The sequence below is a fragment of the Molothrus ater genome, chromosome 6, assembly GCF_012460135.2.
Source record: "Molothrus ater isolate BHLD 08-10-18 breed brown headed cowbird chromosome 6, BPBGC_Mater_1.1, whole genome shotgun sequence".
Taxonomy (NCBI): Eukaryota; Metazoa; Chordata; class Aves; order Passeriformes; family Icteridae; genus Molothrus; species Molothrus ater.
The window spans coordinates 9,771,147-9,784,431 of NC_050483.2; the positions used below are offsets into that span (position 1 = coordinate 9,771,147).

Here is a 13,285-nt window from a genome sequence, read left to right on the forward strand (position 1 = left end):
AGACAAACCAACCCATACAGACAGACAGAGTTCAAGCTCACTTGAACTTAAAAGGTCCAATTTTCTTCTTGTTCCTTAGACAGTTTTCTTAATTTCTTTCCAAAAAGACAGGAGTCAAGAACACAGGATCTGGAGGCTTTAACAGGCAATGGCTGGAAGCAGCTGAGCTCTGCCTGCTGCCAAGTTTTATTATTGTGTTGTGCTTCTCCTCACAACAACCACCACTTCCACAGACACAATATTTACTAAACATCATCTCCTTTGAAATTAAACACCCATAACCCTGAAAAACACCAAATCCCGTGGCTGTATGCACTGATGAGCCCTAGGAGAAAAAAAAGACTGTTTTGATGGGACCAGTCCCATTCCAAGAGCATGGGAAGCACACTGGTGAGGGGAAGGAAAACACCAAGAGCTGAACACAGATTGCAGTCATAGGGAGCTCATAAATCAGTGTACCAGCAGAAATCCAGAGTACACAGCAGCAGAGGGAGTACAGACAGCAGAGCACTGACAGGAATGGACCACACACAGCACAGCCACCAAGGAAACGGAGCAGGGGAGAAGCACTCCAGCTTCTCCCCACATCAGCAACCCTCCCACGAGCAGCATCAGCATGGGGGGCAGGCTCCTCCTCAGCCTTGCTGGTGGCCAGAGGTGTTGGGTTAGCAGTGAGCAGCTGCCAGATAGTTCTCATAAGCCTGTGGAAAATGCTTCCTGGAGACAGCCCAAAGCTGCTGGAAGGATTCTTCATATGGCAAACACTGGCTGCACTCCCCACCCTCCATTACCACACTGTAATTCCCGGGCAAACAGCTTTGCTGCAGGAAGTAGGAAAGCTTCCCGGGTCCTGGGCTTGATCTGCAGCACAAACACATCTCCTGAAGTCCTGGAGGCCAGGGCAGCATTCCTCAGAGACAGGAGAGCAGGAGTGAGCATGGGAACACTGGGACAGGGACATGTATGGCCCAAGAGGATAAAAGCCTCCCTGGGAATCACACATGCTCTGATGTTCGTGCAGATCCTAGCAGTCACTCTTTTGTTTCTTTCTCCAGGAGCAGCATAAATCTTGTGCTGATGATCAGAAGATGCAAATGCACACAGCCATGCTCTCAGCTGGTGGAAACCAGCCCAGCTTTTGGCTGCCAGCTGGGGAAGAGATTATTTGATGGGAGATGCAAACCTAGACAAGAGTATCAAATATTTCCTTCCCTCTGCTAGCTAAAAACAGAGTGCTGACTTGGCACTTGAAGGCAATATCTCAGGAGCTCTTTGGCTGACAGATAACAGATAGACAGCTAAAGTACTGCACAATTAGTGGGTTTATGACACGGAAAATTGATGACAAAGTCCTTCATGTGATCAGTCCGTGTTTACCAGTGACAAAGGAAACAGCAGGTCCTGAGCGTGGAACCTCCTGCTGGCAGGACAAGGGCCTGGTGGCACATTCCAGATGTTTGTGCTGGGAGAACAGAGCAGAGCCAAGCCCTGAAGTCAGAGCACCTGCAGGCTTGGAGGGACTTGCTGACCCCTGCTGCACCACACCTAAAGGGAAGAGCCAAACAACACTGGACTGCTCCTGTGAGCTGGGCTGGCTGCTGCCAGCCAGGTCAGCTGCAGCTCTGCTGAACCTGCAGCCAATTTAGGAAAGGCTGTGCCAAGGGACCCAGGGGGAACAGGCAGGAAGGCGGAAAGATGAATTGCTTCCCCTGAAAATCCTAAGTGATATTCCAAGCTCTCACTAAAGGGTTAAATTAGCTGTAATCTCTTCTGGCCTTATTTGCTGCATTCAGACAAGCAGGACAGATAACCTCACCCTTCTGCATTCCAGTTTCCCCCCTGGGCTTCACATCAGTGAAGGAGCTGAAATTGTCCCATTTTTGGGGGTGTGTACCCAATTTCCTTTACATCTCAGTGTCATCTGTCCCTGCACCTGTGTGAGACATGTTGGCTGTCACCTCTGCTGCTGGGAGTGACGAGTTCTCTGAGGAAAAGGACACTCCCAGCCCTCCGCGGTGACCATCTGTGTCAGAACTTTCTTTCTCCTCCTCCTCATTCTTCTGCACATCTTGGTCACTGTCATCATCATCATTATCATCATCTGCTGCATTGTCCTCAATCACTTCAACCCTCTCTCCAGCCTCGGGGTCCACATCGGTCTTAAACCACACAGCTTTGTAGCCATCATCTGCCACGTGCCTGTCTGTTTTGAGGATTGACTTCACTTCTTTCTCCTGTCCAGCCTCTTCTTCCTTTTTTTCCTCTTCCTCTTCCTGGTAAAAGATGACAGTGGAAGCTATGGAGCCCTTTGGGACACTCTCTGTTTCCTCTGCACTGGAGAAGTGTGAGGCAAGTGCTAGCAGCTCTGGCACAGGAGTCTCTGCCTGGACACTGCTGCTTTCTGATGTCTCATGCTGCTTGGTGCTCACATCTGGCTGTTCATCTTCCTGGTAATATTTGTTCTGGTGACCCTCAGAGATTTCCTTGGAAAGCTACAGGAGGAGAGACACATTGTGACTGTAGGAACAAGAAAAGAAATGGGGAGCAGGAGGGAAGGGCTGACTGCAGTGACTGAGCTCCTGCTCAAGAAAGTTCAGCTTGGTTTGCAGTTAGACCTATTTGAAGCCAGGGAAAGATGCAGATCCCTGGAAGAGACATTTTTGATTGGCTCCATTTCTGGAGATTTCTCAGATAAGCAGGCTCATTCTCCAGGAGGGCTGAGCACCAGCACCACACACATGGTGGTTTGTACCCAGCCCATTCTGCAGTGGCATTTCCCTCACTCAGGGTGAAGGACTTTTGTTACTCACCTGAGCTATGTGCTCTGCTCTCAGGTCTAGGCTCCTGGCAGGCCCAGCCTATGGCACAGACCAACAGCTGGTCAGACAAACTACACCCTAAACTTGCAGTGACCAACCTGCCAGGGACCTGAGAGGTCCAAAATTAAATAGCTCAGGGGCAGACAAGCGTCTGAGCCCGGGCTTTGGGATCAGATATGAAGGAATTCTCCTCTCCTTTGACTATGGAGGATGAACTGTAGTTTATACCTCAGACAGGGGTTTTTCAGAGACCACCCCTAATGTGTGCCACTTTTATCCTAGATTTTGTTCTTCATGGAGCTGTGGTGCTCTCCTTACCATGTCTGCTCATCATCCACCACACAGCTCCTGCCTCAGGGGCAGAAGGAACAGCAGAAAACACCACCAAAGTGGTGCTACCTCTGCAGACTTTGTCTTGGGAGTGATTCACCACCTTCACACAAATGTGTGGTACTTGGGCAGCCCATCCGTACTTCAAAGCTTCCTCAGATCCCACTTTCTAACTCTTAGAAGTTCAGGTACAAACAAGGCACTTACCTTTTTCTTCACCAGGTATGTGAAAGGTTTTCTGTGCCATCTACTGGATTTCCATACCAGCACTCCAAGGAAGACTAAGGCAATTAACAGCAGTGCTGCTAATGTGCCCCCTAAGATAGCCATGTCCTGAGCAGAGTACATCTTGTCAGAGGGGGTTACAGCTGCGAGGAAAACAAAGCAGTGTTACAAAGCCAAAAACTGGCAGGCAGCATTTTCCAACAAAACCCTTCACTGTGGGAGAAGCTCCAATCAATTTTTGAAAGGCAAGGAAGCATCCTGTGCTTCAGAATGTGACAATCATATATCTGATACCACAGAAAATCTTTTTTTGCTGTCCTAACAGCAGAGGGCTTCTTTCTTAATTACACACAATATTGTCATTTCCAATAAATTCCATGAAGTGGAAATAGCAGCCATTTACAGGACAGTGACTTTTACCCTGTGATTTAACTAAGTTAATAAATACCTGACTGCATCAGGCAAGCTGATGCTACATGGAGTAGCTATTTAGTTCTTTGACTTTCCCACTTCACCCTTTTACACCAGAATGCAAAAATGAGGTTTGATTGTACGTCTGTTTGTGAAAATGCAAAACTTCCTTTCATCTGGAACATCCTCTCCAATACAGATGAGCACATCAAAATAAGAAACAAAAAACCAGAATAGGAAATAGGAAAAGCATTAGAAGGTCCCCAGGACAAGAAAACCTTTCTTGCTCTTTTGTAGCTGTAGCAATATTGCCCAGTCTGCTCAGGAGCAGTGTCAGGTGTTTGTACAGAGATTGACACCAGAGTGGAAAGACAGTACCATTCTCAGCTTTGCTTGCTGGTGGTGGGATTCTTTAAATTTTCCAGTTTCATTGTGTGTGTCAATGACTCTCATTAATGATTAATGAAATAAGGGTTTGTTCTCCTGCTGACCTGTTTATTATAATGGAATTGGAGTATTCCCTCTGCATTTGATTTCGCCCTTAGTTTATCATTAACACCTCAGCAAGGGTTTAGGACTTCAGGGAATTTTTGCTGCTTAATCCTGTCTCCTGGGGAGCTGCAGCCCACAGAGAGTCTCAGAGCTGTGTAATTCTGCATATTCAGCAGCACCATTGCTTGGTGTGGCTTAAGCAACAAAGGCACAATTTCAGAGTTGCTCAGAAGTGTTGGCGCATGCTTGGAGCATTTTTAACTCTGTGAGCTCACACGTGGACTAGTTTTATGCTGGGCTGTGCCCTGGAATGGGGGTTCAGTGGTTTTTAGCTGTGAAGTAGCACTGCCTTTAGGGAATCCAAATTTACACCCAGGAACTCACTTGTTTTTCCCACCCCACAGTGGTGGTGATCAGAGGGTGAAGTCATAGAACTTCACTCACACATCATTGTGAAGAATCCAGTGGAGTCTGGGCATTGTCTGCCTATCCTGAGATAAAAATTTCATTGCTATTGGTTCAGCTTAACTCAGAGCATAAGAAGTTTCATGAACTTCAATCCTAATTTATTTATAAGACCAATCTAAGAGTCATTTCTCAGCAGTATGGAAGTGTGAGCTGATTTCACATTGACAAGGTTAAACAGTAGCCAGAGGGTTATGTATGAAGCCTCATGTCTCCCTTATGACTCATGGGCTGTTTCTCCTGTAAGACCATAAAATTCTGGTGTAAAAGACCCTGACCTGTCCTGACCTGAGTAGAAAAGCCTTGGCTCATGGGCAAGCCTGGCTTTGGGGTGTGCCAGCTGCCCTCTGCTCTGCCTCAGACAGGCAAGAACATTGCAGTTTTCTCTGTGTGTGGCTAAAAAGGAGCAATGATGTACCAAGGTCTCCTTTGCCATGAAAAGACATCCTGGGTTATTTCCCAGCATGAACCAATTTCAGTTTTAGCTTTGAAACAACAGCAAGAAAAGACACTCCAATACACAGCACCACTAAAGTCTCAGGAGGCTTTTCAAGGCATCTGGTGACTGCTGTGAGAACGTTGAATGTATTTTCTCTCTTAAAGCCACCACAGAACCTCCTGTAGGGTTGGGGTTGGCCTCAGCCCTGGCCCACAGACTTCAGCAGGTGACCCATCATGGCCAATTTGCCACAGAAATAGAAAAGACTCTCCAGAGTGAAAAACAGACACCCCCCCACCCCAGCCTACCTGTGGCAAGGATGACCTCCACCACAATTATGGTGCTTGCCTCCTGCAGGCTCAACACATCTTTTCCAACAGCCTATGGGAACATGGGAAAGAGATGGCTTAGGGACTTCCAGATCTCCAGCTCACTCTCAAGGTCTGTGGGGGGCCCTTGTACCTTGTCCCTGTTGTCACCACAGCTGTTCACTGTGGCTGGACAGCCTGGTCACAGGGGAACAAGAGCTCTGAGGATTCCCTGCCCTGGGAGTGGATGAGCTGAACCAGGTCCCTGCTCTGTGTTCAGCTCCAGCATGGTGCAGAGCACAGGTTCTGAGGCAGTGTGGGGCAGAAGCAGCAGGTGCTGGCACCTCTGTGTGCCTGCCTGTGAAACCTGGCAATGCTGGGGCCAGGCTGGTTCAGACAGCCCCACAGGACATGGCACAGTGCCAGGCAAGCCTTAGGCAGGCATGTGGACAAAGGGAACATCCAGCTTCTTACAAGTCTAAAGTTGTTGACTGCTTCTTTAACTCAAGCAAAAAGGAGGATTTGGATTCCTCCTTTCCACACACCCCTGGCAAAATACCCAAGAAAGGTGCCCTACCTGGATGGTCACAGTTCCTGGGGACTCCAGCACCTTGTTGGTCAGGATGAGCCCATCTCTGGTTGCGATGAAATCGGTGCTGTTTTTGAGATAGTACTCGATGTTGGGGTTGACTTTCTGAAAGGCCAGAGAGAGAGTGGGTGATCAAACCACACTGTGCTTCACATGCATCTTCCTAACAACCCCTTGGCAGGATCTGTCCAAAACACCTGAGGTACAAGCAGATGTGGAGAGTAACAAATAAACCTGGGCTGAGCAGGTGAGAAAGGCTGAACTCAACTGCATTCACCCTGTTGCTCAGAGGCCAAGAACATATCACAAAAATATTAAAAAAAGTAAAAATCCCAAGTCTTAATCTAGTTTGTGTTGGCAATTTTAGTACTCGCCCAAGCAAATGATGTGTGTGGGACTGGCTTTGGAAGAGGGGAGTCCAGCAGCTTCTCCCCATGACATTACACCATAAGTGATTCTGGTATCTGTGCAATTTCCAAGGGAATATAACATGGAACACTAGAGGACAACATGTGTTTGCCTCTCCACTCCTCCCCCCCTAGTGTTTCCTGATCCTGCTTTAAGCCTGAAGCAGTGAGACAGAACACAGAGCAGTTTCTTACATCAGGGAAATCCTGATCCATTGCTGTTATCACCAGGGGGGTGGAAGGATCTCCAGCTTGGTAGACGAAGCTTCTCTGGGGCAGCCCAACAAACACCATCCCGTTGTAGACCCCCTTCTCAAAGTAGGGTGGAAAGTTGCTTTTAGTGATGACCTTGATCTCTACAGTGGCTACAGAGTATTTCCTTACATTGCTGACCTGGGTGGCCTGGAGAGGAAGAGAGAGAGATGCCAGACTTCTGCCCCTGATGAGACATGAAAGGACAGGCTCAATCTGAAGCCTTCATCAAATCAGCAGAATGTGCCCAGGGTGAATTTCATTTGCTGTCTCCACTCACACCTGAGGGGAAACTCTCAACTGCTGCAGGAGCTTTGCTTGTGGGTTGGTGCAGGACCAACCCACAGGTCAAACACTGGGCCCTTCAAAAGAAAGGGAGTAACTGACTTATTTTTGAGGTCACTGACTCCTGTCACAGCCAGGCTGCTGCTTCCTGGAAATCCAGCTGTGCTGGGTGGGTGGCTGTAATGTCATCACTTACCATAACTTGCAACAGAAAGGAATCTGGTGAAGTCACTATTTTGTTCATGGTTAGATTCCCTGTGTCTGCATCCACTGAGAACACTTTGTTTGTATTCCCTAGAGAAAATGCAAAGACAATTCAACCATCAGATTCCTTATAAAGTGACCTGGAGCTCACAGACTCATTCTTCCACATCTTAGTGAAAATACCCTCAAGGAATTTTCCTTGGGTAAATACCATTTACCCAAGTTAAAATGCTGCTTTCCTTACCTGCCTGGCTGCTCCAAAGACTGGGAGTGATGGCCAGGCACGTAGAGGGACACATTAGATATGTGTGAACCCAATTAAATGAGGCAAAACAACAAAGCTTTGCATTTCCAGAAGCTAGGCCCACAGACTGTCAGTCTAAAGTATAATAAATGCCCGGAGCCTCTGGTGGAATTTGAGGACTGAAAATCTCCATCCAGTTCCTAGTCTGCTCTGGGAATGCTTATTTCTCTCTACTGGTTACAAAGGGAACGTAGACACAAACCTTGTATTTATGTAGAGGTAGAAATCAGATTCCTACATCTGTGTGGGAATAATAAAAATACCTGTGCTGGATACATGTTGTAAGATAAGCAGAATTTTTAGTTCTGTTCCTCACCTGAGACACTGTGGGTTCTCTGTTGACAGGGATCTGAGTCACTGACTGTGGGGAGTGAGGCCACACTCCATCCAAGTGCCAGTGGAATTTAATGTTTTTTAATACATTTGGCATCAGGGGGAAGTTCACAACTGTGCTGGCATGAGGCATAAAGGGAGAGGAACTTCACTTGACCAATATGACCTTTGCCTTGATCCTTTTGGAATCAAGACTAAAACAGGGCAGATGAGAAAGTTACAATGTGTTGGGGAATAAAAACATAATTCTGGGCAATGAATAGAGATTAGGCTGATAATGGGGGAATTTTAGGTACAGTTCAAAGACTGCATGAAATTAGCATGACCAGATTGACAAAATCACAGCTAAAAGTTTAAACATAAAACATGTCTCATCTCACAAAAAACCAAAATCTTTTTGAAACTAATTTCACTGAGATTGTTTTGTGGGACTGCAATTATTTTTTTTCTTCCTCTCTGTATGGTCTGTTTCTTCTACTTAATCAACAGCATTCTGTGGCTCTAGTTATATTTCTGTGGCAGAAACAGAGGGGTAAATCCCAGGCCCTCTCTCTTGGCAAGTACCACAGGAGACATGAGCAATGTTCCTTGTGGAAGGTGACAAGGTCTACTCACCCCCAACAATCCTGTACACGATCCTGTCATTGATGGTGTAGTCAGGGTCGACAGCATAGATGGGTCCTGGCTCCAGGAGGAGCGGGTCTGTCTGCAACAGCAAGGCAAACAATCACACACCACAAGGACCAGATCAGCAACTGCAGCTCTCCCAGCCCAGGGCAGATCCCATGGCTCTGCCTGGACAGAATGGGATTTATTGCTGGGAGGTGTCTGTGACAGGGTGAAGGTGAGACAGCCTTGGGCTGGTGTTCCAGCTCTTGCCTCTCCTGTGATGTGCTGTAGGAGCAGAGACAAGCAGTGCTGCTTGGGGTGGGGGATGACAAAGGCTCCCTGTTCTGCTGAATCATCTGCATTATACTGGAGACCAGCACAAGTTCATGGAAATGGCTCAGTGCTTCCCACTGGGAAGAGCCCAGGGGCACTGTCTGAGCCCTCCTGCTCACCGACATCTCGGAGATGTTGACCCTGCCAGAGTAGGGGCTGCTGATGCAGACGCTGGTGTCATTGTAGAGCTGGGTGCAAGGCAGGAACCAGGGTGCCCGGGTGTCACTCTGCTTGATGGTGATGGTTATTGTTGCAGTGGCCATGTTGGCAGGCTCAAGGCTGGTCACAGGTCTGTCCTGCCCCCAAGGCAAAGCACACTCATGAGACACAAGTTTCACTGCCAAAACAAGGGCCCATCGGCCAAAAGCAGTGGACTGGGGCCCTTTAGCCATTGTCACTCCATTCTGTTTAATTAGAAATTCATGTGAGAGTAGCTAAAGCAGTAAGTTATCTTGTTCTGCTGACAAAAGTGGGCTGACTGCAGGTCTGTCACTAGAATTATGGAGAGGGAAAGGCTGCTCCAAATGCACCCCCCTCCAGTCTCCACCCTCCCTCCTGTTATCCCAGAGATGTCCCATCCAGACTCATCCTTCAGATAAGAGGGACCATGCAAACGAGGCATTCTGTTCTTCCCAAAGCACTTACCCTTGCATACAAGAGCAACGTTGTTGAATTAAATTTGTCATAGTCCAATGCTGTTTGCAAATAAATTTCCGGGTTATTAACTCCTCTTATGGCAAAATAACCGTCTGTGTTCTGGCAAGGGAAAAGGAAAAATCCTATAGCAGACTCAATTACAGACACATTCCAAATCCTGCTCATTGTTATCTTTGTCATCCTAACTGGACCTTTAATCCTGGGGACCTGGATGAGGGGCACTGTAGGAATGTCTGATCTACTTAATTTTTGGCACTGCACACTGGAGTTGCCTAGCTTGTCAGAAAGTTTTGTTCTTGTGAATTTCCTCTCACAGAATACCTGCTTTGACTGCCCACCTGCTCAGTAGCTTCTGGATTAAATCTATCACTTCATTTATTTCCTATATTTAGCAAGTTGCCTACAATCCTTGGTTTTGGGTCCCTAATGGCCAACAATCTCACTTCCATGCACAAAAAAGGTCAAAGATGGCTCAGCCTTTGAGAGCTGGCAGGATCACCTGCCTTAGCCTAATACAGCTGGACTGAAAGAAACTGTAAAGCTGAGTTGAAGTATCATGCGTTGCATTTTACTCTATAACCTTCTGCACTTGCTTTGGTTCTCCTTTAATCTTGTGCCTCTGAATTTCTAAATCCCTCTGAATTTACACCAATGTGAATGCAAAGTCTGATCCCAGAGCTGAAAAACTGGTGGTTTCTGTTCACAGAAACTTAAATTCCCTGGGGATATAGAGGTAACAGAGGCACTGTCTGCTCTCTCCACAACACTTTTCAAAAATGCAAACATACATTTGGTTTTTCTCTTGAATTTCCTTTTGATTTTAGTTTACAGCCAGCCCTTGCACTCTAGGCTGGCACTGGTTTAACTGTGTGCACATTTCCTGTGCTGCTGTTAGCAGCTAGGACAAGGACTGCTTTCCCCATCAGACTCAGTGCAATTCTGAGCTCCCTGAGGTACAAAGGTCTCCTGATATGTTTACAGATCATGCCAACAAGACTTCCCTCAATCATTACAGCTCTGAACATTATAGATGAAAGTTTAATCTGTACAGTGCATTAGAAGTGTGAGCCATAAGAGAATTCAATACCTGCCAAATTGATGGCTCTGTTCTGCTAAGAAAATCAATGTTTGAGTTTTGTAAAGGTTGAGTGAGTTAAATGTAGTGATCTTCTCCTCAAAGCTGGGGCTCTTCTTCAGAGCTACTGTTTGTCCCCAGAGCTGCTCACCTGCACTGTAGTGGTGAGTTCATAGTAGATGGTGTCCAGGTCAGCATCAGTAGCAGTTACTTCTTCACGGGCTACAATGACTGTGTCCACTTCTGTATCCTGAAAAAACACATTGTTGTAGTTATTGTCTGTGTGAAATGGATTGAAGTCCTCTCCCTGCTGACCCTTCCTCAGTCCCACAGCACTCAGTGAGCAGTGCCCTCTTCCCTTCCCAAAACCCCTTACCTCTGGGATTTGCCTGGTGATGTTTGGCTGTGGAAACACGGGGGGGTTATCGTTCTTGTTCAGAATGGTGACTAGGATTTGCAAGGAATCGCTCTGCAGAATGGGCAAATCAAAGAATCAAAGACAAAAATAGACTATTGGGGCTGATCCTGCTTTGCACAGTGACCAGAGGGGATGGTGTAAGGATGGGGCCAGATGGGGCTGGGGTTTGCAGCCAGCCCACGTCCTGGGCAGGACTGTGGGCTTGCTGCCACCTCCTCCCCACTGGCAGAGCCTTGGCACTCTCTGTGGCTCTGAGAACAGTGTGTCTGTCCACAAGAGAAGGACATCTGCCCATCCCAGTGTGAGGATTAGGAAGAGCAGAGGGAAGCAGGTGCTGCCTGCAGTGCCTTGTCCCAGGGCTCAGCCATAGGAGAGCACTCACCTGGCCAGCAGGGTCCTTGCAGGTCAGGGACAGCAGCAGCACGGGGTCTTCCTGCATGAAAAACAAACCCCCTCACTGTAGAAACAGCCCAAGAGTACAACCTCTGGCTAAATTAGTCAAATTCATGCTTTGCTGAATCAGAAACGCTGCTGGGCTTTATCTTATTTTCAGGTCTTATCTAACTTTTCCTTTCTTTCCTTAATGCTGGGATCTTGTTTATGACGATATCAAAGCAGCCCCATCTGCCAGGCACTCTCCCTTCAATTCCTGTAAGATGTTAGCAGAGCTAATCTACCATTCTCTCTCACCTCAGGTGAATTCAAACAGATTTCTTTTAAAATTGAATAAATCAGAAACATTCTATGCAGCAAGTACGGTGACACCTGTGGGGTGTTAACTCAGGTTGTTGCTCTTCACTCAAGTAAAAGTGGGTTTTTATATTGAAAGGGAACTTAAGGATGCCTGTGGCTGTATACAGAGCACTCCAGGGAGCTAAAATAAAGTAGCAGCCACCTAAGTGAACACAATGACCTTTTATACTGCTTCACACAAGATGACAGAATCCCAGAATGATTTGGGTTGGAAAGGACCTTAAAGCTCATCTCATTCCAACCCCCTGCCATGGGCAGGGACACCTTTCACTAGCCCAGGCTGCTCCAAGCCCCATCCAGCCTGGCCTCAGACACTTCCAGGGATGGAACAGCCACAGCTTCTCTGGGAAACATGTGCCAGGTCCTCAACACCCTTACAGTGAAGAATTTCTTCCCAGTATCCCATCTAACCCTGCCCTCTGGCAGTTTGAAGTCAGTCCCCTTTATCCTGTCATTCCAGGCCCTTTAAAATGGTCTCTCTCCATCTTTTTTGTAAGCTCCCAAATTCACACAACTGAAATTACTTATTTCCTCTAGAAACAGGTCAAGAATCCCTGGAAACCCAAGACTCCAGATTGAAACTCATTGCACCCCATCCTTACAGCCAGCCAGCTGAAAGTTTACCTCATAGTCCACACACTTTGTCAGCTGCAGCTCGGAGCCCTCAATGGTGAAGAACTGGCCATCGGGGTAACTGGGATCAATTGTTAGGGTGTACCCTGGCTGCACATGGATGGTAGCCACCACAAGAGGACACTCATTTTCAGGGACACTTGGGTTGTTGTTACTGACAGAACATCCTGGAAAAACATATAAATAAGATGCAAAATTGCCCAAGGATTCACATTGTGAAGGAGCTGGGCGAGAGCTGTGGTCACAAGCTGTAGAGCAAAGGGGTCTTGGAGCGCAGCAACCTCCCACCTGTAACAGGGCCACCCCCTCCCATGGGAGACATTCCTCAAAGACATGGACCCTGTGAAAGAGCTTACCTGGTACCTGTGCCGAAATCTGTGCCAAGAGGGGCAGCAGGAAGAATGCAGACATGAGAAGCCAGTGAGGAATAGCCATGGTGAGCTGCCAGTTGCTGAAAAATCCCTTTTTCCAACTAAGCTGATCTCCCTGTTCTGCCCTGTGCCCTGTTTGCATTCACCACTTTATGGCACCAAGAAACACCAGCTGGCTGTGGATTGCTGTGGTTCAACCTTTGCCTCTTTGCCCCATTGGATGACTTATTGAAGGATTTACCAGTCATGGAACACGATGACACATAAATCCTTGCTGCTTCTTTTTTCTCTGGATCTTTCCTATCCTAAACTCCCTGTGGCAACAAGGATATATTTGAAGCAGCTCAGAACTCAGAACCAAGCCCTTGCCCAGTTGAGCATGCAGGACAAGGGCTGGTACTTAGGAAACTGCCTGTTTACTCCAGTCTCTCCCACAGGAAAGGGGGAAAATTTGGTTTCTGATGTGCCAGAGATGGGGTCTGTATCCCACAAGGTGAGCAAGTGGATCCCAGCAGTGACAAGGCTCACCTGCAGCCCAGGGAATGCCCAGCAACTTTGTAGGGAAAACAGATC

The 13,285-nt window shown here is 47.4% G+C and overlaps 1 protein-coding gene across 1 annotated transcript; it reads right to left on the reverse strand.

Annotated features, from left to right (window-relative positions):
- Window positions 1-1,715: 1,715 nt before the first annotated feature.
- CDHR5 (cadherin related family member 5) lies at window positions 1,716-12,776 on the reverse strand. Its single transcript, XM_036384722.2, has 14 exons — window positions 12,698-12,776; window positions 12,333-12,508; window positions 11,338-11,388; window positions 10,914-11,006; window positions 10,689-10,787; window positions 9,451-9,561; window positions 8,925-9,101; window positions 8,479-8,569; window positions 7,219-7,316; window positions 6,681-6,887; window positions 6,067-6,183; window positions 5,490-5,562; window positions 3,357-3,517; window positions 1,716-2,492 (listed from the first exon to the last, which is right to left on the reverse strand). The coding sequence occupies exons 1-14, from the start codon at window positions 12,774-12,776 to the stop codon at window positions 1,905-1,907; spliced, it is 2,121 nt and encodes a 706-aa protein (XP_036240615.1). The 3' UTR covers window positions 1,716-1,904.
- Between the last annotated feature and the right edge of the window lie 509 nt (window positions 12,777-13,285).